The sequence below is a fragment of the Salminus brasiliensis genome, chromosome 22, assembly GCF_030463535.1.
Source record: "Salminus brasiliensis chromosome 22, fSalBra1.hap2, whole genome shotgun sequence".
Taxonomy (NCBI): domain Eukaryota; kingdom Metazoa; phylum Chordata; class Actinopteri; order Characiformes; family Bryconidae; genus Salminus; species Salminus brasiliensis.
This window is the reverse complement of record NC_132899.1, coordinates 15,715,936-15,740,892: the sequence shown is the minus strand read 5'-3', so window position 1 is coordinate 15,740,892 and position 24,957 is coordinate 15,715,936. Positions and strand designations below refer to the sequence as shown.

The following is a 24,957-nucleotide window of genomic DNA, read 5'->3' as shown; positions in this document are numbered from 1 at the left end:
AATGAGGAGATGTTAACTTAACTGTCTGGAAGTTAAAAAAGAGAAGGAGAAAAAAGTAAGCCTCTTGAGTGGAGCAGATCATAACGATAATACATATAATGCTGAATATTGAAATTTAGATGCAAAGATATTTTGACAAGTGTAGGAAACTCTAAATGTGTATCTGTAGTGTAGGCTATATGTAGTGGTTTTATGATGCTGAAAACTATATTTTCATTACGTAAAAACCTAAGTAGCCAGTTCAGGCTCCACTGTATAAGTTTGTAATAATTTGTGGAAGCTGTGCCCAAGAAAAATAACTGAATGATGCAAAATATATAACGTGAAAACTTTTTAAATTGATGTAATTGACATGTTACTGTTTCTGTAGTGTCATATATTGTATCACTGTATTATCCCTCCTCAGGTGAACTTAATAGTTAGTTGAGTAGAAGATGATGAAGAACTGAATAAATCATAAAGTAAAGGAGTTATTTTTAGCATTTTGAGCTAAATTAGTATATTAGTTTTTGTTGTATACATTTTCAGAATGAAAAAAAAAGGAAAGGGCACCATGCAAACGTTTTGCCACCCCAAGAGATTGAAGCTCTCATATAACTTTTACCAGGATCTCTATAATTAGTTTGCCTTCTTCACAGACATGTGTTAGGAAAAGACAGGCCATGCCAAATTTCTAAGCTTTATAAATATTTTGACTTCTCCAACCTTGTCCCAACAGTCAGCAGCTACGGGCTCCTCAACCTAGCACTCTAAAAATGTAAATATTTGATGCCTACAAAGCAGGAGAGGACTATAAGGATATAGCAGAGTGTTTTCGGGTAGCCACTTCCTCAGTTCGCAGTGTAATAAAACAGGAACAGTGAACAGGAACAGTGGAGGTCAACTTGAGGTGTGGAAAACCAATAACTGCTCGTAGGATTTCTGGAAAGGCAATTCAAAGCTCCCTGTTTGACTGCAAAAGAAAGAAGATTTATCAGACTCTGGAGTGTTGGTGCACTTTCCAACTATACAGCAACATCTGCACAAATATGACCTACGTGGAGGAGTCATTAGCACCTTTCCTGAATCCTCAACACAAAATTCAGCTTTAGAGGCGTTTAAACAAACTTCTAAAAACAGCAAAGGCAAGGTCAGAGAAACCAGAGATACTGATACCATCAGACATTATGTAATACAAAAACCATCAGTAATAAGCAGAACACATCCAGATAGAGACTAGCATGGCGTGAATGCATGTGTCAGCTGTCTTTAACCATATTCCATACAGTTTGTCTCTTAACCCATGTAGGATATCTAGCAAGTCCTGAAAGCACATGATTGAATTATATTTGTGTACCATCTTCTTATCATCACAGTTTTTTCTAATTATCTCGAGATAACGATTGTTTTGTCAAGATCACAGCGTTTACTTGTCTTTTTTAAATAATTAACTCATGACATGTCCTCATGACCTCTATACTAAACGCCAGCTCACAACTACACAGACTTTGGGGAATCGTTACTTGGGAGACACAGGGCAGCAAAGCAAGGCTGGGTGCATCTGCAGCTCCTACTGTTGAGGTTTTGGTGGCTCTTAACTCACTTAATGTAAAAGCTCGGCTAACGTTACATCCGTGTTTGCTCTATGTCGTTCTCAGTTTTCATCGGAGAAGGCAAACATTAGAGTCGTTGGTCAGAACATTGAATTACAACCAGAATCAGGTCGGAAAAATCAAACACCATCGATCCACTCCAGCTGAGTCAGCGCCTCAGCCCTCTGGCCTGACCGACTCAAGCCGGACGATTTCAGACTGGAGACAAAGAGCAGCACCTTCACACTGAGAATCGGGGTAAATAAATCGGGGTATCGTAGTGTAAACTGAGCACAGCCCCCTAATCTAACCCCACTTTTAAGGAAATAAAAAAGGGAAAGGGAAATCGCGCCTCGGCCGCCCTCTGCTGTTCAGACCGCGCTGCAGCTGCAGGAGTTTGGACTCCAATATTAGCTCAAACTTTAACTAACTTCCAGCGTCCGATCCCCGATCTGTACACATTAAGGCATGATTAGAGTGACGTGGAGATAAAGGCTTGTATTTTTTGGAGGATATCACCGCTGGAGCGTGGCACACCTTTTAGACCTGTGCTGAGTTTATTGCAACAGACACCACCACCACCAACTCCAACGACGACGACAGGCTCCACACAGCGGATCTCTGCAGTTTCAGCGACCAGCCTTATCTACACGGTTTGCAGCTGCAGACACGGAACATGTCGCCGAAGATTTTGGCAGCTGTTCGCACCGCTGCTCTGCTTTCAAAGACTGGGCGAGGAGCGCACAGGGCATGGACACCTATATTAACAACTCAACCCAACTGGTAAGCGCGGAAACAGCTGGACATAGTTTCACACACCCTGTAGTAAACTGACCACAGAAAGTAGCCTTACACGGATGCGCCCATTCCCGTATGTGTGTCTCATACACTTCCTGTGTATTGTTTGTTTTCTTGGAGATGTCTTATTTAATAAGGATCTGCACAAACTGTCCTGTTTTACTCATCTGAGACCTTTCTTAGAGTTTTACTGAATGTGAAAACTCTAAGCTCTCCAGGAACTCTAATGGGAGCGCCAGGACATTCTGGAGATGTTATGTAATGAAGGCAAGGAGTTCAGGGAAGTAGCTAGTATACAGACAGGGTTCAGTGGTAGCACAGCTTTATCAGGAGCATAACTGTCTGTACACAAGCAGAGGAAACATTAGCTTGGCATGTAAGTGCTTCTGCATGTTGTTTATATACAGCCAAGCCGTAAAGTCTGCACACCCATTTTAACCTTCTCTACGTTTTATTACTTTACAGACTTTTTCTACATTAGATCGAGTTCATTCTTGCCACAGACATCTAAAACACACACACCACCAACAGCTACAAAGTGAAAACAGGTTTAGAATGAAAATAGGTATATTAGGGGGTTGCAATTAAAGCGTCAAGGCATCTTGGGAAAGAAGCTACGAGCTTGGCACTCTTCTTTCTGGACATTTTTGCCTGTTACTTTTGGCATATCCCTGCAAGCTCCATCAGGCTGCATGGGGACATGCGTTGGTAGGTACCGATTTTCAGCTCCTTCCACAGATGCTCAGTCAGGTTCAGGTCTAGGCTCTGGCTGGGCCACTCAAAGACATTGACCGATTTTCTCTGAAGCCGCTCCTTTGTTCTCTTGGCTGTGTGCTTCAGCTCGTTGTCATGTTGGACAGTAAACTGTTCGAGTGCCAGTCTGAGGTCCAGAGTGCTCTAAAGCAGGTTTTCAGGACTAGTCATTCTGGTCCCGTTACTGAAAAACATCCCAACATTGTGATGCTGCCGCCGCCATGCTTCACTGTAGGTTTAGAATTAGTCAGGTGATGAGCATTCCCCGTCTCTACAAGGATCCGCTAAAGCTCTGTCAGAGTGACCCTGATCATTTAGTTTGGCCGTTTTGGTGGTAACTTCATCCATTTATGAATGATGATGGCCACTTTGCTCTTTGGGACCTGTAAAGCTGCAGTAATTTTTCTGTATCCTTCTTCTGATCTCTGCTTCAAGCAAATTTGTTTGCAGAATTTCTTTGACCTTCTCTGATATGCACTGTCAACTGTGGGACCTTTTATAGGCAGGTCTTGGTCGTGTCCAATCAATTGAATTTACCCCAGCTGGACTTCAATTGAGTTGTAGAAATATCTCAAGCAGTATGCAAACACAATGCACCTTAGCTCACTGCATTGAGTAACAAGAGTGTTAGTGAGGTCAGGAGGTCAGGAGGTTGCCTCATCCCTAATTGCCCAACTCCTCTCAAAAATATTGGATGGATCACATTTATTCCAGAGAACACGGTTCTACTCCTCAATAGTCCAATGTCAGGGGGGCTTCATACCCTTCTAGCCTATGCCTGGCATTAGCCATAGTCCCAATAGGCTTTGCTCTGCTCCAGTTCTGCCAATGTTTATCTGCTCCATAGAGTCCTATTCTATTGGCAGTACTTCTCTACAGGGACTAGACAAGCTGTGTGTGTGCATTTGCATATATCAGCAGTAGGTGCAACTGTAAAGTAGCTGAATGCATTTGTTTGAAGGGGTGTCCACAAACATTTGGACACAATGTGTCATCTGTACTTTAATGGACTGTAATTCAATAGAGACTAAACCAAGGCTGGACCTGGCAACCCTTACCAGTAGCTACTGTTAACTATTGTTAATCAGTTTTATTGTGTCTTGACATTTTATTGTGTACCAACTATAACTGCCTTTCGATACATTTTTGGTAAATGTACATTTTCTGTTTTTCCCTCTTTTGCCCAGTGCCATCCATGTAGACAGTCCACCCAATGTACCGACTTTAACCACCAGCTATGCCCACGGTGTCTCCTCGCAGTCTTTGCAGTCTCTCACTGTGGGCAAGGCCCTGCAGCTCACAACGGAGCGCAAGCCGGACCTTGAGGCTGTGGTGTTCCTGCAGCGTGGCATCAGGAAGACCTTTGCTCAGCTCCAAAATGATGTGAGCGTCCTCCTGCTTCCATTTGCTTAGGATCGTAGCCAAAGCAATGAATCAGGCCGGAAGGCCTCATCATATCCACCGTTACCCTCTACAGTTCCATGAATGCAATCAAAGTACACACAGATTGTTTGTCCACTATTATCAGGGTGTTATTTCTGGTGATAAAAGGCCAAATTACTTACCTGAAACTGAAAGCTATGCTATTATTTCGAGGACATGTTTGAAATCCCTGATAAAATCTGAGAAAGAACAACATTTCTAGCACTGCTAGGATGAGACTCTTCCACCAATCAGAAACATGCAGCCCATAGTGGTTGTCTAGATAGAAACTGATCATTGTTGAATGTCTAGAGGATGGCTAATGTAAATACTAACAGATGGACTTCAGTCTTAAATGGCAAGCTGGATCATTTCTAGTAAAGGAATCAGTTGGAGTTGGACCAAGATCTCAAGATTAGGTTGTACAATTTGTATTGTGTTTTCCAAATTACTCTAAGTGGGTTGTAACTGGTACTGCCGAGTAAACTCAAGTTTAATATTGTGTACTTTGTTGCATGGATAGTTCACTCAATAATGAGCCTTTTTTGGCACAGATTGCTACTTCAGATTTGACTTTTCAGACTTTGCAGGTAAAGCAGTTTCGCACAGTTCAGCTGCACTGTCTGTCTAATTACTCACTGGATGAGGTTAATAGGTGAGTGCTTGCACAGCAGTAGTTTGACTTTAAAAGGTTGTCATGAAAAACTTGCCTACCAACCTTCAAACTGTGAATTAAGACCCGCTGTCCAGATTTGGCTCTTCTTCTTACATCACAGGTGGACACATTAAAGTTATACAACCCTCTGTCTGAGTGTCCCCACCCACAGCATTAGAAGTTCACTATGCTTTTAACAGTGTAAGTGGAGGAAGGGTGGGGTAGCAGCATAGAAATAAGCCAGTTAGAGAATTTTCTGCATCAGACATCAGCACTGCCACAAACTGGAGCATCAGCATTTGGAAAGTCACTGCCCACTGCTCTGTAATTGATGGGATAATCTTTACAATATCACCATCAGTTGAGGTGGAGTTCCAAGCTCAGTGGAGTTGAATTTTCACAGCTGGAATTTATTAGCATTAAATGTAAAAGGTTATCGTAAGGGATGCACTGATCCATTACTAGTATCAGATATGAGTCCCGATACTAACAAACTAGCTGGATTGGGTATTGGATAATTGGACCGATAGACGGGACTGATCCATGCACTGAACCTGATTCCCACATCGCCGGTATTCTAGGCTTTAAACCTCAGGATCAGAGTAACATACTGTCATTATATACATATCCTGGCAAGACAGCAAGACCTACAAAACAGCAAGACCTACATAAAGTTGATCTGTATTCTAGAAATTCTAGTGATATCCTTGAAGAACTATTATTTATTACAATAACAATGAATACCTTTAATCAGTGCTCCAAAACAACATATTCTGAAGAACAAACACCATCTACACACATTTGTAAATAATGTTTCTGTTTGTTTCAGTATCTATTGCTCAAAGCTAGGATGCCACTAATTTATTTAAGTAATAGACATTAAAAATCAGTACATAAAGACTTATGCTCACATTAACAGTGCAAATGTTTTCATTGCAGGTGGATAAGGCAGCGGCAGGTCTGTTGGCTTTGGGGCTGACGAAAGGAGATCGGTTAGGGATGTGGGGACCCAACACATATGAATGGATTGTGATGCAGTTTGCCACAGCCAAGGCTGGCATCATTCTGGTGGGGTTTGTTACTTGCTGCACTATAATCCATATTACTTTATTGTTGGAATAAGCTCTAAGCTATAGCTTGTATTTCTTTTCTAAAAGGTATCAGTGAACCCAGCCTATCAAGTGCAAGAGGTGGAATTTGCATTAAGAAAGGTACAAATGTTTTGGCTGCTGATTTTGACTTTGGTATTTGTCATTCACCGGCCTGTAGACATGCACCTTCTCTTTTGGTTTAGGTGCAGTGCAAAGCAGTTGTATGTCCAACACAGTTTAAGGTGCAGAAATACTGTAACATGTTGAGGCAGCTCTGCCCTGACATGGATACTGCTTCCCCCGGGGGGATAAAGAGTTCCAGGTACGTTGCAGAGTCCCAGTGTAATCAAACAAACTACTTATTCACACTACATTGCAAAGTTGCCCCCCAGATCACAAATTCAACTCCAGCTCCAACTTGAAGGATTTTACTGCTGTCCAAAAAAAAACAATAAATAGGCCAGTATTAATTGTGGGTAAAAAAAAACTTTTTGAAGTGTCACAAAGTATATAGTGCATGACTAAGGCATGTAATTGTCGGAGGATAACGCTCATGGTGTGTCTCCATTGGTGTGTCTCCATTGGTGTGTCTCCATGTGTTCAGATTGCCAGACTTGAGTACAGTTATTGTGACGGACAGTAAGCAGCCTGGGACGTTTCACTGGGATGATCTGATGGAGGCGGGGAGCTCCCAGTACATTAAGCAGCTGCAGGACATCGAGAAGACACTGTCCTTCGATGACCCCATTAACATCCAGTTCACATCGGTGAAGAATAATGTGCACTTCTAACCTTCACATTTGTTAAATTTTTTTTTAAGTACAGACAAATTATTTTTTGTTTCCTGATTCCAGGGAACTACTGGCAGTCCAAAAGGAGCTGCCCTGTCCCACCACAACATTGTCAACAATGCCTACTTTATTGGCCTGCGTTTGGGATATGAGTGGAGGGTGAGCATATGTTTAGGATCTGTGGTGTACTATCATTATAATTATGCAAATTAATTGGTATTTACTGTATAATAGTAGAGTTTTTTTAAATATATATTTTCATGTTTAAAGTTATAAAACAATGTGGCCACAGTGTCATGTTTTAGTTTATAAAAAAGCAACATTTATCCAAGAATGTAACTTTTTTTAATTTGACCCTTTTCCCCCAACCTCCCCCAGAAAACTATCAGAGTGTGTTTGCCAGTACCACTATACCACTGTTTTGGCTCAGTGGGTGGGGGCATAGTGATGGGATTACATGGAGTCACAATCGTCTTTCCCTCCACTGGTTATGATGGACATGCCAACCTTGTAGCAATGCAGAATGAGAAGTATGCCTGCATGGCACTTTGTCTAACTTATCTTTCTGTTCTTGTCACCTCACTATTTATATTCCCAGCATATGTGCAAGTTTATAAATAGATGTTCTAAACTAAAGCAGTCACTAAACTAAAGCAGGAAAAAGATTCCATTTTGAGTGTTTAAATATAATTTTGTAATAAGGAAACGCTCCAGTGGGAATCGCAGCTATTATATAACTTAACCATTTTCGCACTGATCAATATCACAATTTGCTTCTACCTATGCAGGTGCACATTTGTCTATGGTACCCCTACTATGTACATAGATATGCTGGCCCAGCCAGAGTTGGCCAAGTTTGACTTATCGTCTGTTCAGACAGGTGAGTGATATAGTTACTTGACAGACTTTTTATATTTGTAGCATATGTGCGTGCATGCATGTCTGTAGAGTAATGGAATATAGTGAGTATATCTGTGATGTTGCAAGGCTGCACAGCAGTTCTTTGATTTGAGTTTCTTTGTCTTGTTTTTATATGACAGGAGTTGTAGCTGGCTCCCCCTGCCCCCCTGAGGTAATAAAGAAAGTTATCAAAGTCATGGGCATAAAGGAAATGACAGTGAGTACCAGAAATTAATTAATATAATCTGTGAATTGTTATTTGCATCATACTATTAGATATTCAGTTTGATGCCTTTTAAACCTAAAGGCCCGTCATTTATATTTGTAAACTATTCTACACACAGAGTGTTAAATTATTAAAACTCTTTGGGATTTTTAATAATGTATTAATTTCCAATACAGAACACAAGAAATTCCAACATTATAAAATAATAGTCATACAGACACCACACAAAAGGACAGTGCCTGTCTTCAGAATAGTTATTCTGTAGCAAACTGGTGTTGCTAAAGTGTTCTAAAATATTTGCAAACAAGGCAGCAAAAGTGACTGAGTATGAATGCAGAATTTGTCCAAACTGATGGAATTTATATACTTGCTTTCAAGCGGTTTCAGATTCTTACATATTCTACCTTGCTGTATAATTTCTATATCTTTAATTCTGTATTTTACAAATTAGACACTCTGTAGTAAAGCACTAGAGGGAGACAGATCAGAGGGAATTGCAGTTGCAGTAGTAGTAGGGCTAGAAATGTTAAAATCTGTATTTTTAAAATAACAAACATTCTTGCATGATAACACCATGTATCAAAAGATCAGTTACTGAATGTAAATGGCTAAACTGGTTCATAATTCTACACAAATGTAGTCACAGAAGATCACAGAAGAACAACGTATTGAAAAAACAATAAATAATAAATCACATTGAAAAAACTAATTGTGAAGAGTAGGTATCCTAGTAATTAAGACATCAGATTCATTGTATGAACAGACCAATAATCAACACCTGTACTGCTCTGTGCTCCTCGTCCAGCTTCCAGCTCTAGTCTCATTAATAGATCAAACAACAACCTGAATACAATTATATTTTTTCTTCAACCAGATTTTGTTCAAAATATCATGAGAATATCCAATTGCGAGCTCTGTATTGTAACTCCAATTGAATTGTAGTGGGATGGGGTGTTATACCCATAGTTTTCACTCATTTTAGCGGTAAGTGCATGTGTTGCCATGCCATGTTGCCATGTTTTAATATTGATTTAAGCTGTAAATCATCAGATTAAATTAACCCATAATTATCCTTTCCTAAACTATTACCTACACTATTACTTTTCCTCTTCATTTAGAACCAATGTGTGTGACTTTTAGTATATTTCCAAAGACAAAATATATTTACAGCAGAAACTTACTACAAATCAACACTTGACACACACATTTAGGCCTACTTTAAATGACAAAAAAACAAACAATACATACAGACTATACAGTTATACAGACTATATATTAATCAATGTTTAATGGAATTACATAACAGCAGTGCCATGCGTGTCCAAAACCTCCCCAATATTTATTATACACAAGCTTATTGATGGATTAATATGTGATATTTAATTGAATTGAATTAAAAAGAACTGCAAAGCACCAGGACATGGAGAAAAAGAGGAATCTTATGTTGAGTGACGCAGGCTTAAGAACGAATAAATTTACAATATTACCTGTACAGCAGGCTCAGCATACATGTACTTTCCCACTATTTGTCCAGAACTTATTGCGCATATACTATAATAACCCACACTGTTGTTTTTCTTTAACAGGCATTTTATTTAACATGTATTCATCATGAGACTGCCATATTGCCAGCCTCATTTGTCTCAGTTCTTTAACTTTCATTTAAGATATGTCTGTATAACACCTTAACTGGTTAACAGCTTAATGTAGCAACACACACACACACACACACACACACACACACTTGTAGTTTTTTTTTTTTTTGGTCTTCCACTGTGGTCTGCAGTTGCTTTCAGGTGGTACTTGAGCCTGAGATAGAGTGTGTATGTCATTTGTATCTTGGGCACATACAGAATGTAAGAGAAACTAGTAGAGAAGGTGGGATGACATCTAAAAAGATGAAGATAATCTAAAGAGAGCTCCTTTGAAACTACAGAAAACAGTCTCATACTTCCAAACTACCCCTAAACTTAAGATATGTGTACTGAGAAAGGGCCTGAAATGCCTCATGAAGCATTCTGTTGACACAGTGAGTAGATGTTGGCTGTAACCAAAGCAGAAGGCTGTAATGTCTGTTGCCATGTTAAGGAGTGTGGTATTTCGTGGAATAATATGGAGGACAGCGTTGTAATAATGGATTGAAGACTTTATATATGTAGCCCCCCCCCCCCTAATTTCCTTAACTGGAAGAAAAAGTTTTTATTTTTGAAGGCATTATTGTGATAAACCTTTATATTGGCACATGTCTAGTTTCTTATTGTCAGGGATGTTTGTGTAGATTTTATGGACGCTTTCTGCTCATCTGGAAGCTACAGGAAGCTTAAATCTCATAAGATGATGCTCAGTTGATGCTTACATTAACATATCTGACTGTATATGTGTCCCTTATGTACTGTAGAATTGTACTTTGTGAACTACACAGTTCCTGCTCATGTTTGCTGGTGGTGGTGTCTACAAACGCATCTTTTTGCTTCTCATTTTATTGAGCAAACATTTTATGTGTGCATATGGGTGCCACTTCATTGAATTTAGAAGAAAATCAAAAAGGACAGTCCTGAAGTCAAAAGTAGCATTGCTTCCCTTCTCTGCACATGTAGCCGGTCACCTGGACAGGCGTTTGCGCCGAGTCTCCTGTGGAAAGACACAAAGAAGGGAGCCAAGTTAAACAGCCAAGCCCTGTACCGGACATCTGTGAGAGGGCTACACTCTGCAGACCAAAGTGGAAAAGCACAGACTAGGCGTTGAGCACAAAAGTGTGATCCAGAGATCAGTTAGAAGACAGAGGCCAGACGAGGAGTAAAGAACACTAATTTACTGCAAAACAAGACAGTAGCCCAAAACCATGTCCTGACCACAATTATAGCAGCAGCATTCATCTTTTCAAAACGATAAGAGAAGATATGTGGAGGGTTGGCAAGTATTTTGAACTTTGTCACCTTTTCCATTTACAAGAGGCAATGTGAAACTGGGCCTACAGTAGGTCAGATACAACAATCTTCCATTCAAAAATAAGTTTGATAGTTGTTGGCTGCAGTCTGCATTCTGGCAGCTGTAGTGTACTGATAGTAGTAATGGAACACTGCCATAGTTCTCAGAAATGATTACTCCTTCACTTGATAAACGAGAAAAAGCCTAATACTCAACAAAAGCTGATTGAACGTTCTCAACAATGTATACTGGATATTGTTTTAGACTTTTGAGCTAACTTACAACTGAACATAACTTAAGGCTTTGACTAAAAACATATTTAGGTTTAGGTTTCTTAAACCAAAATTACAGGCCAAAACCTAAACATTTAGAGTCACTTTCCCAGACAGGAATTAAGCCTAGTTCTGGAGCCTTTCTATTAAAAGTAAAGCATAGTCCAGGACTAGACTTATTCCTGTCTAGAAAACTGAACAAGGTTTCAGTTTATAAATTGTGAATGACTTCTGTAAAATCAGGTGTAATCAAATAGTCCAGACAGATGAACAGCTATAGGCAATGTTATATGCAGGATGATTATAATGATTCTGTGTGATAACCTAGTTCCTCTGAAATATTGTTGTGAAGCTACAAGTAGCATTTTTGGATGTATTTATGAGCTTGTCCTTCATAAATACATCCTATGAAAGGGCCCCTTATATGTGTCCTGTTGGAAACCACTACTGCCTCCTGACAGGGAGCCCCTGAGACTGGATATTTATCTACCACCACTACATTTTTATCATGATTTGTTTACATTTGTATGGCACGTGGGATGAGGCAAGCTGTAATTACTGTGACTTCTTGAAGCCCCCGATTCAGATGTTAAATACTCAGATTTTAACTGAAGAAACTATAAATAGGAAGCTATGAATGAAGTCAAGTTACCAATTCTGAAGTAGCTTGCCATGCTTACAAGCTCCACATGGTTTTAGGGTGCTCTTTTACCTTTTCAGAGGCGTGTTCCCTTCTTGGCTCTCTTTTGCTTTGCTTTGCACCGGCTAAAGGCAGGATTGTCTTTTATCTGTTTGCCTTTCTGATTTGTAGGGGATGCACAAACTGCATCAGGGGGATTACGACTGGAATCCATCCATCTAGAGATGCAAAAGACACAAACATTTTCGAAAGATGTCAAGCACTTGGCTGTAATGCTGTTACTTAGAAACAAGGGATTAGTTGTATAGCAGTGGTCACCAACTCCTCAAGATCTTCCTTCTTGCAGAATTTTGACCTCCAGCCTAAATTTTAACACCATCATAAAGGCTATCAAGAGCGTCCTCTGAGTCAAGCTACTAATGCAGCATTGTTGGATAGATGTATACAGTTGGGGGAAACTGCTAACTAGCATTATGCTGAGTAATGGGAGAAAGGGAGTGCTATCTTGCAAATCCAGAGAGTGCGAGGCCAGTTGTGCTCTTTTGGAGTTTCAACCATGAATAGATTAAATAATGGCTTCTGAAGACAGTTAGATGCATCAGGTGGGCTCGATTAAAATTGGAGCTAGTCTATTGATGGGTAGATCTCCAAGAGCAGGGTTGGTAACCACTACTGTATAGCAACATTCCCTTTAATAAACAAGGTGAGTGGTTGTTGGTTTTGACCCTTACTTTCTAAGGTTTGCTAACTGGCAGGTACAGCTCCATGGGTTGTTGAACAGAGTGAGATTCTGGATGGTGGTGAAAACCAAACTGTTCGGTAGTGTCCTCAGCTTGTTGTTCTCAAGATGCAGAGACTTTAGTGCATTCACGCCTTCGAAAGCTGCAGTGGAGAACTGGATGGATAGAAATAATACTTGATTTCTCTGCAACATAACATACCAATCTCATGACACTGGAAACATTTTGACGATGCATTTTGTCATTTATCTTAATGTATGAAATAATGCTTTGCTCTTTTGATTGTAGTTCAGAATGCCGAGTAGTCTTGTGGAGGCTTTCTGTTGATTGGGAAATTTTCTACAACCTGCAGATAGACCTCATTGCTTGTGTCAGTTGGTAGAATGTGCATATGATTGAATTTCTATAATACTTGTTTTTCAGGTGGAAAGGTTCTTTCACATGAAAGAACCCTCACATGCCTTCACCTGTGCCAAGGCTTATGTAAACCTTTCTGCACCACCATCTCAACCCTCCATTAAACTTCGTATGCAACTGCTAGGCTGTTAAAAACTGCACTGAGGTGCTAGATGAACCATTCTGCCTGCATGGTGTGAAGGTGGATCTCCTTAAAGGAAGAGGGCGTTTCTGGGCCAGCAGCACTGCAGACAGGGCGTGTGAGTGGGAGAGTGTTTGGGTGTGTTATATAATTCTCAAAGAGATGCGCTTATTTATGGGACTTTTTGGAAATTTCCACTCAGGAGGAAAGAGTGTTGAGCTAGAAAGGTTGAAGCCATGTACGATGGAGGACTTCCAGCATAGGTGGGTTGTTTTTGCATCTTTCTCGCGTCTCCTGCATCATCTAACTTTTGCCAAAAATGCCTGCAAAGAGGCCAATTGTGCATTCAGGTGGGGCAACCACTGCCTAAAAATAGCTCTTTTCATGGGCCTCGGAACACCCTGTCACTATTTACCTGTCTCCCAGCCCTTACTGACCTGTTTACAGGGTGCCCCATGTGAGGGGGGGGGAGAAAATTGCAGATCTCAAAAATAACACTTATATAATTATTAGACTGGAACAGATTTGGATGAGGGCCAGTAAACAAACAGATACTAAAAATACCCTTGTGATTTACCACTTTCATTCGTGGCCTCCTCATGTCATTACATTTATGCATGCACTTAAATTTAATGTGTAACAACGCAGCTTCTGTTGCATGAATGTGGTAAATCCCAGATCTAGTGGAACCCCATAAAATTAGCATAGCTTTGTTGTTTTACAACCTAATGTTGTAAGAATATAGGTATATCCTCTCTACCACAGTTTAGATTTCATAATGCACGTCCCGAAGGTTTACGGACATACAAAGTTAATGCTAGAATGTAATAGTAAAGTAATATAGCTGGCCTACTTGTTGACACACAAGTGTTCTCTAAGATTGAAGAAAAAGGTTATGTTGCAGAAGGCTGCAAAGCCATCAGGATCACATGTGTATGAAGCAAAATCCATCTTCCATGTGCTTGCAAAGGGGGAATCCTGCTGGTTTCAGCACATGTGCATTCTCAAACAAAGCACATGTGACCTCCTTAGTCCTTAGGGCAAGAAAAGGATGGAGGCCACATCAGGAAGGTTTTATTATGTGAGGAAGATGAGAGGAGAACAGATTGTTCTCACTCCTTGACTATATGAAATACTACATATTTTATAAGTAGTAGTATACTACTACTTATTTTGAGAGACGTTTTGACAGTTTATAACTTGAATTATCTTCATACTAATAACATCATGAACTGAGAAATATGGTATGTACACTTAGTGTTTCCAAATGCCAGACCACAAGGAAACCAAACATAAACAGACCATCATACAGCCAGAACTTTATAGAGAGGCTCCTCAGTAATGAAAGAGAGAAAAAACATGTAATTTATTGCTCTGCAAATGTTCCAGTGCACAGAGTGGTGTGATTTTTGGATGCTATGATTGCAAAGTGTCTCTTAAAAATATGTACCCATTACTTCCACGACAGCTGGCCAAATGTTCAATAATAAAGCAACCAGCTTCTTCATATCCCAAATATCCCGATCCCTTCATATTCTGTGCATTCTAGAGAAACTTACCTTCTCCAGGCTCATATCATTGAGATGCAGTTTCTCCACGTAGCGACCAAAGCTCCTGAATGCATGATCAGGAATGAAGCTGAGTGGGTTCTTTGACAAATTAAGTTCCTCAACTACTCGCAGCTTGCTCATGGCCTGGATGGGATAGGTAGAGAGCTTGTTTTGGTCCAAGGTAAGAATGGCCAGGTTCTCCACTTCATCAAGAGAGCCAGGCTGTATTGAACTTAGCTCATTGCGACTCATGTGCAGCCAGCGGAGGTCATTTGCACCTGTAAAGGTGCCTGGATGCAGTTCACGGATTTTATTGTTGTCAAGCTGCAGAATGAACAAATTAATCATGGGGGAAAAGATGCCCTTAGAAAGGCCTGAGATGCGATTACCATCCAGATAAAGATAGGTAAGCTCGGTTAGGTCCTCAAACGCACCGGGTTTGATGGTGCTGATTTCGTTGTTAGACAGGTAGAGGTAAATGAGCTTCTTGAGACCTTTAAAGGCCTGGCTGGCGATTTCTCGGATTTGGCAGTGTTGCATATGCAGGGAGATGAGCCCCTTCATGTCGCTGAAGCTTCCAGTGGTGAGCATGCCCAGGTTGTTGCGTTGCAGGTTGAGCAGACGAGTGGCCTCTGAGATGCGAGGAATCTTCTTCAGGCCAACATTGTCGCAAATAACGTGCTGAAGGTCACCGTGACAGTGACATGGGCTGGGGCACTGGCCTTGTATACCTACTACAAATAAGGCAAAAAGCTGTATACAGATCACCAGCTGAAATCGCCCAACCTTCATATTGAGCCGGTTTCTGATGCTTTGGTGCTTTCCTGTGCCTGTTCTTCTCTTCGTCTTCTCCGAGTGTCTTGAAAGAGCAAGGTAGTCACACAGCAACAGGAATCCACACAAAGCCTCTGCCGTAGTTAGAGAAAGAAAGTGCAAGAGAGAGAGAGAGAGAGAGAGAGAATGTGAGTGCTGAAGGAATGAGCAAGAGGTGAGCTAAAGAGTGAGAAGGAGAGAGGGTGTGGGACTGAGGAAAGAGGGCAGTGCAAAAAGATTCTTATAAGACCTTTAGAGAGAAATGGCAGCCATCTGAGTGAAGCAGTATTTATAATATTTACTCATGGTAGGAATTTTTTTCCTTGGGCTCAAGGCTGACCAGAGCGCTTTTTTTTTTTTTTTTTTTTTTTTTTTTTTAAGATGTGGTTAGAGGAAGTGGGGTACCTAAAAAAATTTAACCCTTACACGATCTTCCAACTACTGTATTGAGATGTATCATTACTGTGTCAGTTTATTGTTGTACATGTGGTTAATAATTAGCTCAAGAATATTGTGTGCTCTTATAAGGACCTATTTTACATCACTTTGTATGTTAATGCTCTCATTTCCAATTGGTCGCACTGTATTTTGCCTTGTTTAAAAAGTTGTCCAGGCAACAATGTTGACTTATTTAATAAATGATGGGCTAACCTGCTGTAGACTGCTACATGTAGATGCTAGTTAATATAGAAAATACTTCTGTACTAATACTAATACTACTGTGTTACATCACAAAAACAATAAACTAATAATAACCCATCATGCAGCTTAGTTTCCATATCTACAGTAAATGGACAGGCCAGTGAATGACCGTGTTTACATAAATATATAACAACATAAATATCTGCATCAGACTAGGGCTGGGCGATATGGTAATAAAAAATATATTGCAATATTTAAAGACACAAATCAAGATATTTATTATGATAGACATGATTGCAGACAAAATGTATCAGTAGTGATAGATTTTTAAAAAGTACCATCCAGATACTTTTGCATATTTAGCACAATATTTTTTATTTAAAATGTGCTGCACTTCATTCAGTTAAACCAGACTAATTACACTGTTTGTATTGAAATGTGCAGTTAATCATCGTTCTTTAAGCACTGAATATGTTCTCAATATGCTTAGAAAAACCTTTGTAGAAAATCACGAAAAGATATAAAATATTGTCATATTGCCCACCTCTACATCAAACTCACTTTGGTACATCAAACTTTGGTTTTTAAACAAAACAAAACAAAACAAAACAAATCTTTTGAAAGTATTGAAAGCTTAAGGATGGTGGAATTTATTCATTAAGGAAATATATATTGGGTGGGAAAGTTGATTACTGTTCTGAAAATTCAAAAGCTTGTTGCCTTTTAATGTTGCTACAACAAGGACCCCATGCTAGGCTGCTGCTGTGTATGCTTTGCCAGCTCCTGAGAGGTTAAAATAGAACTACTGTGTGGGACCTGCCAGACCTTTTATTGTTTTTCAGTCAGTGGAAAGAGAAGAGGGAGCCGATCCTGTGTGGCTAACTGTTTTATAACATATAATCGTTGCCAGATGTTTGGCTCGAATCGAGTCACAACAATGGAAATGAGTTTTTCTTTTCTTCTGTAAAAGAAAAATCAGCAGTGCATTCCTGCACAGTGTCTCCTATTTCAAATATGTACAGTATTTTAGGTAGAAGTGCTGGACATTATCCCCTCTTTTTATTGTTGATTATTTTATAACAGTGTACTACAAGTACTACAATCTATGGTTTTATTTCATTTAACCCTACTTTTTGTATTTTTAAGCAGTCCCTTGCTATAAGTGCTATAAAGTGCTATTACCTCTTGTATTAAAAAAAAGGTCAGTTTGGCTGCTGACTGGTACTAGATCAGTTTGGGTGATACAGGAAAAAAGTGAACTAAGGGAAATGTTGGCCTTGGCCTCAGGTGTGTCTGTTTATGAATATGGCAGCTGCTTTCAGAATAGGTGGAATCTCGTGTTTGCTCAACAAATGTAACGTTTTATTGGGAAAGTGCATCTCCTGGCATTTCAGGTACGCGTTCACACCAGGTTCAATCTCTGACTGCCCCTGTAGAGGCCAGCCTACACGGCTAACCTTTCTTTAGAAAAGAAATATCAGTCAGATATGCATGGTTAATGCCAGTCAGGAGTGTGTATCTGCTCAATCATTATGAGACCACTGCTTTTAAGAGATCTAATGTGCATTGCATAAAATGAGCAGCAAAGCTAACCCACCCATAGGAGAGATACAGTGCAGCAGATGAGCCAGTTCTCAGACTTGCACCACATACCTCACCTGCCTTCCAGTCCTCCTATTCTTTCCATACTGACTCAGCAGGCTAACTCCTTTGGGCTGGTTTGGGAAAATATGGTTGACTGTGGGTAGACATAACACCTTTGTTGAGCCCTGCTGTATCAAAAGTAAGACTTGAGGGGCTTGAAAGCAACTTTTGCTGTAATTGCAGAGTGGTCAGCCCTGCTTGTCTTCAGGTGACAATGCTGTATGTTTTCATTACATAAACCTATTGTAAATTAATATGCAAGCTCTAATTATATACTTTAAAAAGGAAATTTATGGAGAGAAACATTGTTCTGAGAGAATCTCTATTTCTATCTATCTGTATCCCAAATGATAACAAAGTCACATTGGAGAAGAAAAAGTGTTTGTAATATCAGCTTTGCCTTATAATATTTTTTTTTTTTATACTAAAATTCCACATGCAATGCAAAGGGAGGTTGATTGGTCCAAATGGTGTTAAGATTTTTTTACGTGCAGTAGATATTTTGTATAGGCTTGTATTTAACATTCATTCAACTAAACAAATCTTCATTTTTGTAATTTTTCCCCCTCATTTTTATTCAATTATTAGCCGTCTTGTTAGTACTCTCCCCCTATGACCGACCCACCCTCCCTCTTGCCCTCCTTCCTGGAAAGAGCTGGCTGCTGAAGGCAGCATGACCTGGGATTCAAACCAGCAAACCTTAGTCTGCTGAACCACTTAGAGCCCTAGTTTCTTTCCTTCAGGAATGTGTATCTGCTTAAGTTTTATATATATATATATATATATATATATATATATATATATATATATATATATATATGTATATGTATATATATATTTATATAATTTACATTTGACATCAAGTTTTTACCTCTCCTGTAAAGTTGCCACAGTGTTGATGTTAAATTTCCCTTTTTTGTTTCCTGGCCTCAAGCCCAGACCTAAAACTAACCTAGTTCCTGACCCTAACTCTAACCCTAACCCTAGTGTTGTTGTGGATTAAAAGAGATATTTGAACATCTGTAGATCATCTATAGGGGGCTCTCCAAATGAAGTGGGAGCAATAAGTATAATGCAGAGAGAAGATATACTGACCCCTTTTCTTTTTTCTACTGGAATAGATTGGATATGGCACCACTGAGAACAGTCCTGTGACTTTCTGTGGCTTCCCTGTGGACAACATGGAGAGAAAGACAGAGACTGTTGGATGTATTATCCCTCACACTGAGGTAGACACATCTCTTCCACACACTGTTACCAACATGCATGTGTTCTTGCTTTACATCCCCTTCACCAGTTTGTAAAGGGACCAATTTTGTATTGTGTGCATGCCTGATTGATCATTTCTGTTTTCATTAGGCGAAGGTGGTCGACCCTACAACAGGAAACATTGTTCCTCTTGGACATCAAGGAGAGCTGCTGATCAGAGGCTTCGGCGTCATGCTGGAATACTGGCAAGATGAAGCCAAAACCAAAGAATGCTTCACTAAAGAGCGCTGGTACAAAACTGGGTATGTGTGCTTGACCTATTTACTGTATATTATTTTAATTATTAGAGGAATGCTAATGAGGAGATGTAATGAGGAAATAAATTAACTAGTATCTATGATTACCTCTTAGTAGTTTTACTGAAGAACTGCAAGATTCAAAATATATAAAAAATGTTAACAAAGAAGATGTGCAAAACCTTCCAAAGCTCCAAAACAGTAACTTTACAGAAGCAGGAAAAAGTTAGTTAAGTAAAGGTAGTAAGTCAGTGTATTTTGGAGTGTTTCTGTTGGTCCACTAATTATGACATTTGAGATGTGTTCATGTGTACCTTCAATCTACATTATGGAAATATTAATAATTGAGTTTAATTAAATATACGTTTACCATAATAGATTTCATGACATTGAGCCATTTATGTTTTACAGTGATATTGCCTCTTTGGACAAGTTTGGCTACTGCAAAATAGAGGGACGAATTAAAGATATGGTAATCCGTGGAGGAGAAAATATCTACCCTGCTGAAATTGAACAGTTCCTGCACACACATCCCAAAGTCCAGGAAGCACAGGTGAGCATATATGCAGAGGAGTCCGTCAGTCCCATGCCTCCTTTAGCATTAAATAAGATTTGCATTAGAAAGTAGCAGAAATGATGAACCTGAGGTGGAACCTTTCTTTGTATTTTCTTCAACAATGGAGCAACTTCTGGTAAACATGGTGTCACTCAGTTATCTCTTTTTGCAGGTGATTGGAGTGAAGGATGATAGAATGGGTGAAGAGGTTTGTGCTTGCATTAGACTGAAGCCTGGGCAACAATGTACCCCTGAGGAGATCCAGACATACTGCAAAGGCCAGGTTAGATCCGCTTGAAAGGCTCTATCTCCTGAGTAAAACATTTCAGCTAATAGAGAAGATGACCCATGAAAACAATTTAATGATAATCTGCCACTAAAGTTGGAGGTTATAGTTAGACAAGATATTTCAGTGCTATTTGTGTTTTTTGCCTTTATTAGAAAATGTTGGTCTTATCATTTTTGTGTAATTCCCAATAACCAAAATTACTACAAATTAACAGATTTGATTGGAGCACAACTGTTAATATGTATTTCGTTATTTGTAGATTGCCCACTACAAGATCCCACGCTACGTGACTTTTGTTGAGAGCTATCCTCTTACTGTCTCAGGAAAGGTGAGTAAGAAATGTTGGCCTTTGTTTACATAGGTACAAGGACAAATGGCTTATGCTGCCATTTACGGCATTGTTTAGGTAGAAATGATGCAGCCAGTTCTGTACATCCAAAAACTCAGTTTATACATCGCATTTGCTTAGACCTGCAGTCTGTTAAACTACCATCACAAATTCCTTGTGGTTGCACCACCTTTTTTTATTTGTTTCTGTGGCCATACTTTGGAAGAAATGTTAAAAATGTAAGAGTGGCGTTCATTTGAACCTAATCACATCGATCTCTAGACAGGAGAAATTTCAACAATTTCCCTGTCTGCACAAAATCCGCTAAAGTGGTTTCAGGGGTCGGCGGCAGCTTTGTGGTTTACAGTTGAAGGATTGAATAGTCAAATAGCACTGAGGCTGTTTCTTTTCTTCACCTTCCTCAGATCCAGAAGAACAAACTGCGAGAGCAGACAGAGAAACAGCTGAAACTGTGAATGGAAGGGAAGTATTTTTTTAAATAGATGAAATGCCAGACATCATGCAAACTGTTGATGTTCTGCTTCATAACCTGTCGTGATTTCACTATATGTTATATCTTTTATTCACATTCAAAGTATATTCTGTGATTTTTAGAAGTTGTTAGCATGCCTTTAGCAACTTTAGACAGAAGTCTAAGAGATACTGTTCTTGATGCAGGCAGTAATAATTAATAACTAGAAAATCGTGTTTGAAATGGTATTTTCTTTACTTCACTAAAGATGTTATAATTGGTACAAATGTTTTAATGTACATGTAGTTTTTAATGTTTTAATATACATTTTGAATACCATGTTGATTTTTAAAAGGTGTTTTACTATATCCTGTTATGCACAAAACCAATGCAGCCTTTATCTGTGATCTATAGAGAACAAGAGATTTTCTCTAGATATCTACTCTTTTATTTGTGATTATTTTTATGTGATTCATGTATCAAAAATATATTCTTTTTTTCATAGTGATCTGTTCATTTCAGCTATTTTGTAATCCTTTACATTATAACATAATGCCACACAAATATATATTCTTTTTACAGTAAGATCACAAGACTTGTTTCCTTACTATGTGAACTATAACAAACATAAATGTCAAGAATAAGGTACGTGTGCTGTTTGACTACATTTGGTCTGTGAGATAAAAGGAATGAGAGTTCACTGATTTGTTCAGTGGTATGATGCTGCTCTTGAACCCATATGATAATAAGCTCCCTTTCAGAATTCTAATGTTACCACTGAAAGGGAATGTCAATTCTGGTTTGTACTGGTTCTGGCACTAAAATCCAATATTAGGAGATAACTTTACCAAGGTCTCACCAAGGTCATGTCGAGGTCTGGAAGTCCAAGAAAGGTTTCTGATAGAACTGCTAATAGGATGGCTAGAAAGGTAAATGAGAACCCCTGTCTGATTGTAAAACTTTAACAGACACTGGAGTGGCAGTGCACTGAGCACCTTCATGAAAAAGTTATCAGAAGAAAAAAATCCAGTGGAAGCGGAAATATTTTTCAATGAGTAAATGCACAGTGTTTGATGAATAAAAAGTACAGAAGAAAAGAACACCTCTTCAACTATAAAGCAGGACTAAGCATTCTTGGGGCTTATGTTGCAGCCAATGTCACAAGAAACATTTCACTGGTAAAATAAAGAATGTGTTCAGTTAAATACCAGCACATTCTGGAAGCACAAAAAACATCACACTGTTTTTAAATAAGCTGAGGACAAAAATCACTATCTTGCTGTAATGCCATGATCCCTAATGGACCACCTCTACAGGTTCCAAAGTTTGCCATGGCCCTCATAGTTCCTGACCTAAATATTGGAAATCTTTGTAGAGATTTCCAGTTTAATACAAGAGCTCAATGCAAGATGATCCAAGAATCTCAACAAACTAGAAGTATTTTGCAAGCAAGAATAGGCAGAGATCCCTCAAACAAGACATGAAAGACTTTTACCTCTCACAGTGATACCAGCCAAAAGCTTGCTTACAGATGAACACCCCTCTTATAATACCCATCATACTGCCTGGTTTCCATTGTACTTGCCCTCTGAAATGTCAGTGATGGGTTGTGTTAGATCCTATCCTGACTCTAATCTGGAGTTAGGTCCATCTGGAGTTCCCTGAGGACTGGTATTAGAACCACCAATCTTTGGGGTCTTTCTTTAGATTCACTTTAGAACAGATACTACTTTACTAGACCTGCACATTCTTTTTTCATCGGAGCTGGAAAAATACCAAGATTTTCAAGCCATTTACTACAACAGGGTCCTTCGACTTTGGCCCTAGAAGGCCCGAGTTCAGCAGTTTGTCATCTTCCCTGTTCAAACACTGATCTGATCTGAACTCTATGTCACTTGCCGGGTTTAGTAGGTTCATCAATTCCAACCCACCAGGACTGAAATGGATTAACTTTGCTCTAGAAAGAAAATAAAAGGATTTGTACAATGTGTACTATTTTAAATAGTTGTAATGGCAAGATTTCCTTGTTCTTTCATCCAATTTTCAATTTCCTTCAGACAAAAAATGAGGAGGCGTGTACAATAAGGGACACAGGTTAACTGTGCCATGCTGTGGTCATGAAGGACAGACATTAAGGAATGCTAAGTGTGGAATACACTGAAGATGCTTTTACATATAAAAAGGGAAAGTCGATTGTTTCCCAGTCCGTCTCTGATCTAACAACCATGAAATAGTTTACTATACTATGTCTTTTGGGAGTGGAATTCCGACTGCTGATTGGCTGTGTCCCTCCATCAGTTCTCTGGCTCTGTTCACCTGTTCCTGGGAGCAGTAGTCCTGCAGGAAAACCGTGGCCAGGTTGCTGAGGCGAGGGTTCTGTGTGAGCGAGAGGCGCAGCATGCACTGGACCACAGCACTGTCTGTGATTTTAGAGTGGGACGCTGGTGTGGAAAGGTTCATTAGTGTTGTGATGGCAGAGAGAACAGTCTCGTCTCTGTGACTCGATAGGCATCCTACCACGAGTGGAACTCCTTCGCTCTCCAAAATCTGGTCACGACACTCTTGGTCCATGCTGATGTTACACAGACCTCCTGAAGGGACAGAAACACACCTTAAAGCAGGCAGAGAATATACTTGCATTAAGTAATGTGTCCATTATGGTTTCACCTAACCGATTCCAAACTCCACAAAGTTCTCATTTTCCTCGGTCAGCATGTCCAGGAAAAGCTCAGTGACCTGCAGCATCCGCAAGGCTCCCATGTTACGAGGATCATAGGAAAAGTTGGCCAAGTTGGCCAGGATTTGCTCTTTAGCTTCTAAAGAGATTGAAGAAAAGAGCTGAAGTTGATTCATTCATATTTATACATTCACTCACACACTTAACCATCACTGAACCTAAAGGCAAAGTCAATTCACATTCACTGTAGGTTTCCAGAAAGTACCTTCACTATCCGTATCCTGAAACTCTGTCACCAACCCCTGCAAGTACTCGAGTCTTTCTGATGGACAGAATCGATCCATGCCTGCTGCAATCGTGAAAAAGCAGGCAGAGGTTTATTTATGATGGCAAACTGTCCCATAAAGTGTGTAGCTACATCCGGCCATACGTTAAACTTGTTAAGGGTGTTTTACGCTAGCGCTAGTTACATTTGAACGCTATTCTGTTGTATTTACCTATTCTGTTGAAAATACTTTGTTACTTTACTGAACTTTTACTCAAGCATCAGCAGTTGAAGTAGACTTAGGAAGCAAGCTGGGCAAATGCCCTAAATTACCAGTCAGCTAGCTAGCTAACAGTTTCATGAAAGTTTAGCTTCCTACGAAACATTATCTTAGCTACGTTAGTCTAGAAAATGTAGCTAGCTAGCTGACAACATTCTTGAAAACATCTTTGCGGCTGTTACTAAAGTGTTGACTTGCTGATTGAATCTATACTGCTAACCCCAAATGACTTGCTAGCCAACACTAGCCAGATTATGCTTCAATCCCAAACACTTCCCGGCTGCTCATGTAGTGCACTATCTGAGTGGAAACCACCATCGCATTTAAACGTCTAGTGCACTAGATAGGGATCACAGAGTAATTGAGACGGATCCCATGTGCACGTATCTGGTTCTTCCCCCGGATTTTTCAGCAACAAACCGTTCCTGTCAAAGGCTGACATTGTCTTAAATAATGTCAGTGTTATCTTAAAAGACACTTTAAGTCTTAGCGACTGATTGAATATCTGTACTTTAGACGTAGCCTGCAAACTTATTTATAAAGTGGCAAATACGTCTCAGAAACACATTTGATACAACGCTGTCCGGAGGAAGTGGTGCGTACGTGTTTTG

General features: G+C 39.6%; 3 protein-coding genes across 6 annotated transcripts; 1 reads left to right on the top strand and 2 right to left on the bottom strand.

Moving 5' to 3' along the window:
• Nucleotides 1-1,758: 1,758 nt before the first annotated feature.
• Nucleotides 1,759-21,709, top strand: acsf2 (acyl-CoA synthetase family member 2). Its single transcript, XM_072667517.1, has 16 exons — nt 1,759-2,354; nt 4,310-4,505; nt 6,139-6,267; nt 6,357-6,410; nt 6,494-6,612; nt 6,895-7,057; nt 7,145-7,240; nt 7,460-7,611; nt 7,870-7,961; nt 8,122-8,198; nt 19,096-19,203; nt 19,334-19,485; nt 19,891-20,032; nt 20,208-20,318; nt 20,584-20,652; nt 21,078-21,709. Exons 1-16 carry the CDS (start codon nt 2,248-2,250, stop codon nt 21,126-21,128), a joined length of 1,818 nt encoding a protein of 605 aa, XP_072523618.1. The 5' UTR covers nt 1,759-2,247; the 3' UTR covers nt 21,129-21,709.
• On the bottom strand, nt 12,124-15,800 carry chad (chondroadherin). Its single transcript, XM_072667202.1, has 3 exons — nt 14,885-15,800; nt 12,779-12,942; nt 12,124-12,265 (listed from the first exon to the last, which is right to left on the bottom strand). The coding sequence occupies exons 1-3, from the start codon at nt 15,665-15,667 to the stop codon at nt 12,124-12,126; spliced, it is 1,089 nt and encodes a 362-aa protein (XP_072523303.1). The 5' UTR covers nt 15,668-15,800.
• On the bottom strand, nt 21,235-24,596 carry armc7 (armadillo repeat containing 7). Of its 4 annotated transcripts, none has more exons than XM_072667521.1 (4): nt 24,567-24,596; nt 24,067-24,147; nt 23,797-23,940; nt 21,235-23,715 (listed from the first exon to the last, which is right to left on the bottom strand). In XM_072667521.1, the coding sequence occupies exons 2-4, from the start codon at nt 24,143-24,145 to the stop codon at nt 23,363-23,365; spliced, it is 576 nt and encodes a 191-aa protein (XP_072523622.1). In that variant the 5' UTR covers nt 24,146-24,147; nt 24,567-24,596; the 3' UTR covers nt 21,235-23,362. The 4 variants fall into 4 exon arrangements, with proteins under 4 accessions (XP_072523622.1, XP_072523621.1, XP_072523619.1 ...); XM_072667520.1 differs by having other exon boundaries at nt 24,067-24,150; nt 24,567-24,576; XM_072667518.1 differs by lacking the exon at nt 24,567-24,596 and adding an exon at nt 24,299-24,558 and having other exon boundaries at nt 21,236-23,715; nt 24,067-24,150.
• Between the last annotated feature and the right edge of the window lie 361 nt (nt 24,597-24,957).

Bases quoted from the DNA above. Each gene is read 5' to 3' on its own strand.
- armc7 (XM_072667521.1), bottom strand. From the start codon at position 24,145: ATGGATCGATTCTGTCCATCAGAAAGACTCGAGTACTTGCAGGGGTTG. The intron at 23,941-24,066 runs GTACTTTCTGGA...CAATCTCTTTAG, and splicing joins TCAGGATACGGATAGTGAAG to AAGCTAAAGAGCAAATCCTG. The intron at 23,716-23,796 runs GTTAGGTGAAAC...CTGTCCCTTCAG, and splicing joins CTTTGTGGAGTTTGGAATCG to GAGGTCTGTGTAACATCAGC.
- acsf2 (XM_072667517.1), top strand. From the start codon at position 2,248: ATGTCGCCGAAGATTTTGGCAGCTGTTCGCACCGCTGCTCTGCTTTCA. The intron at 19,204-19,333 runs GTAGACACATCT...TGTTTTCATTAG, and splicing joins GTATTATCCCTCACACTGAG to GCGAAGGTGGTCGACCCTAC. The intron at 20,319-20,583 runs GTTAGATCCGCT...CGTTATTTGTAG, and splicing joins AGACATACTGCAAAGGCCAG to ATTGCCCACTACAAGATCCC.
- chad (XM_072667202.1), bottom strand. From the start codon at position 15,667: ATGAAGGTTGGGCGATTTCAGCTGGTGATCTGTATACAGCTTTTTGCC. The intron at 12,943-14,884 runs GTAAGTTTCTCT...CTATCCATCCAG, and splicing joins ATGATATGAGCCTGGAGAAG to TTCTCCACTGCAGCTTTCGA. The intron at 12,266-12,778 runs GTAAGGGTCAAA...TTGCATCTCTAG, and splicing joins CAGTTAGCAAACCTTAGAAA to ATGGATGGATTCCAGTCGTA.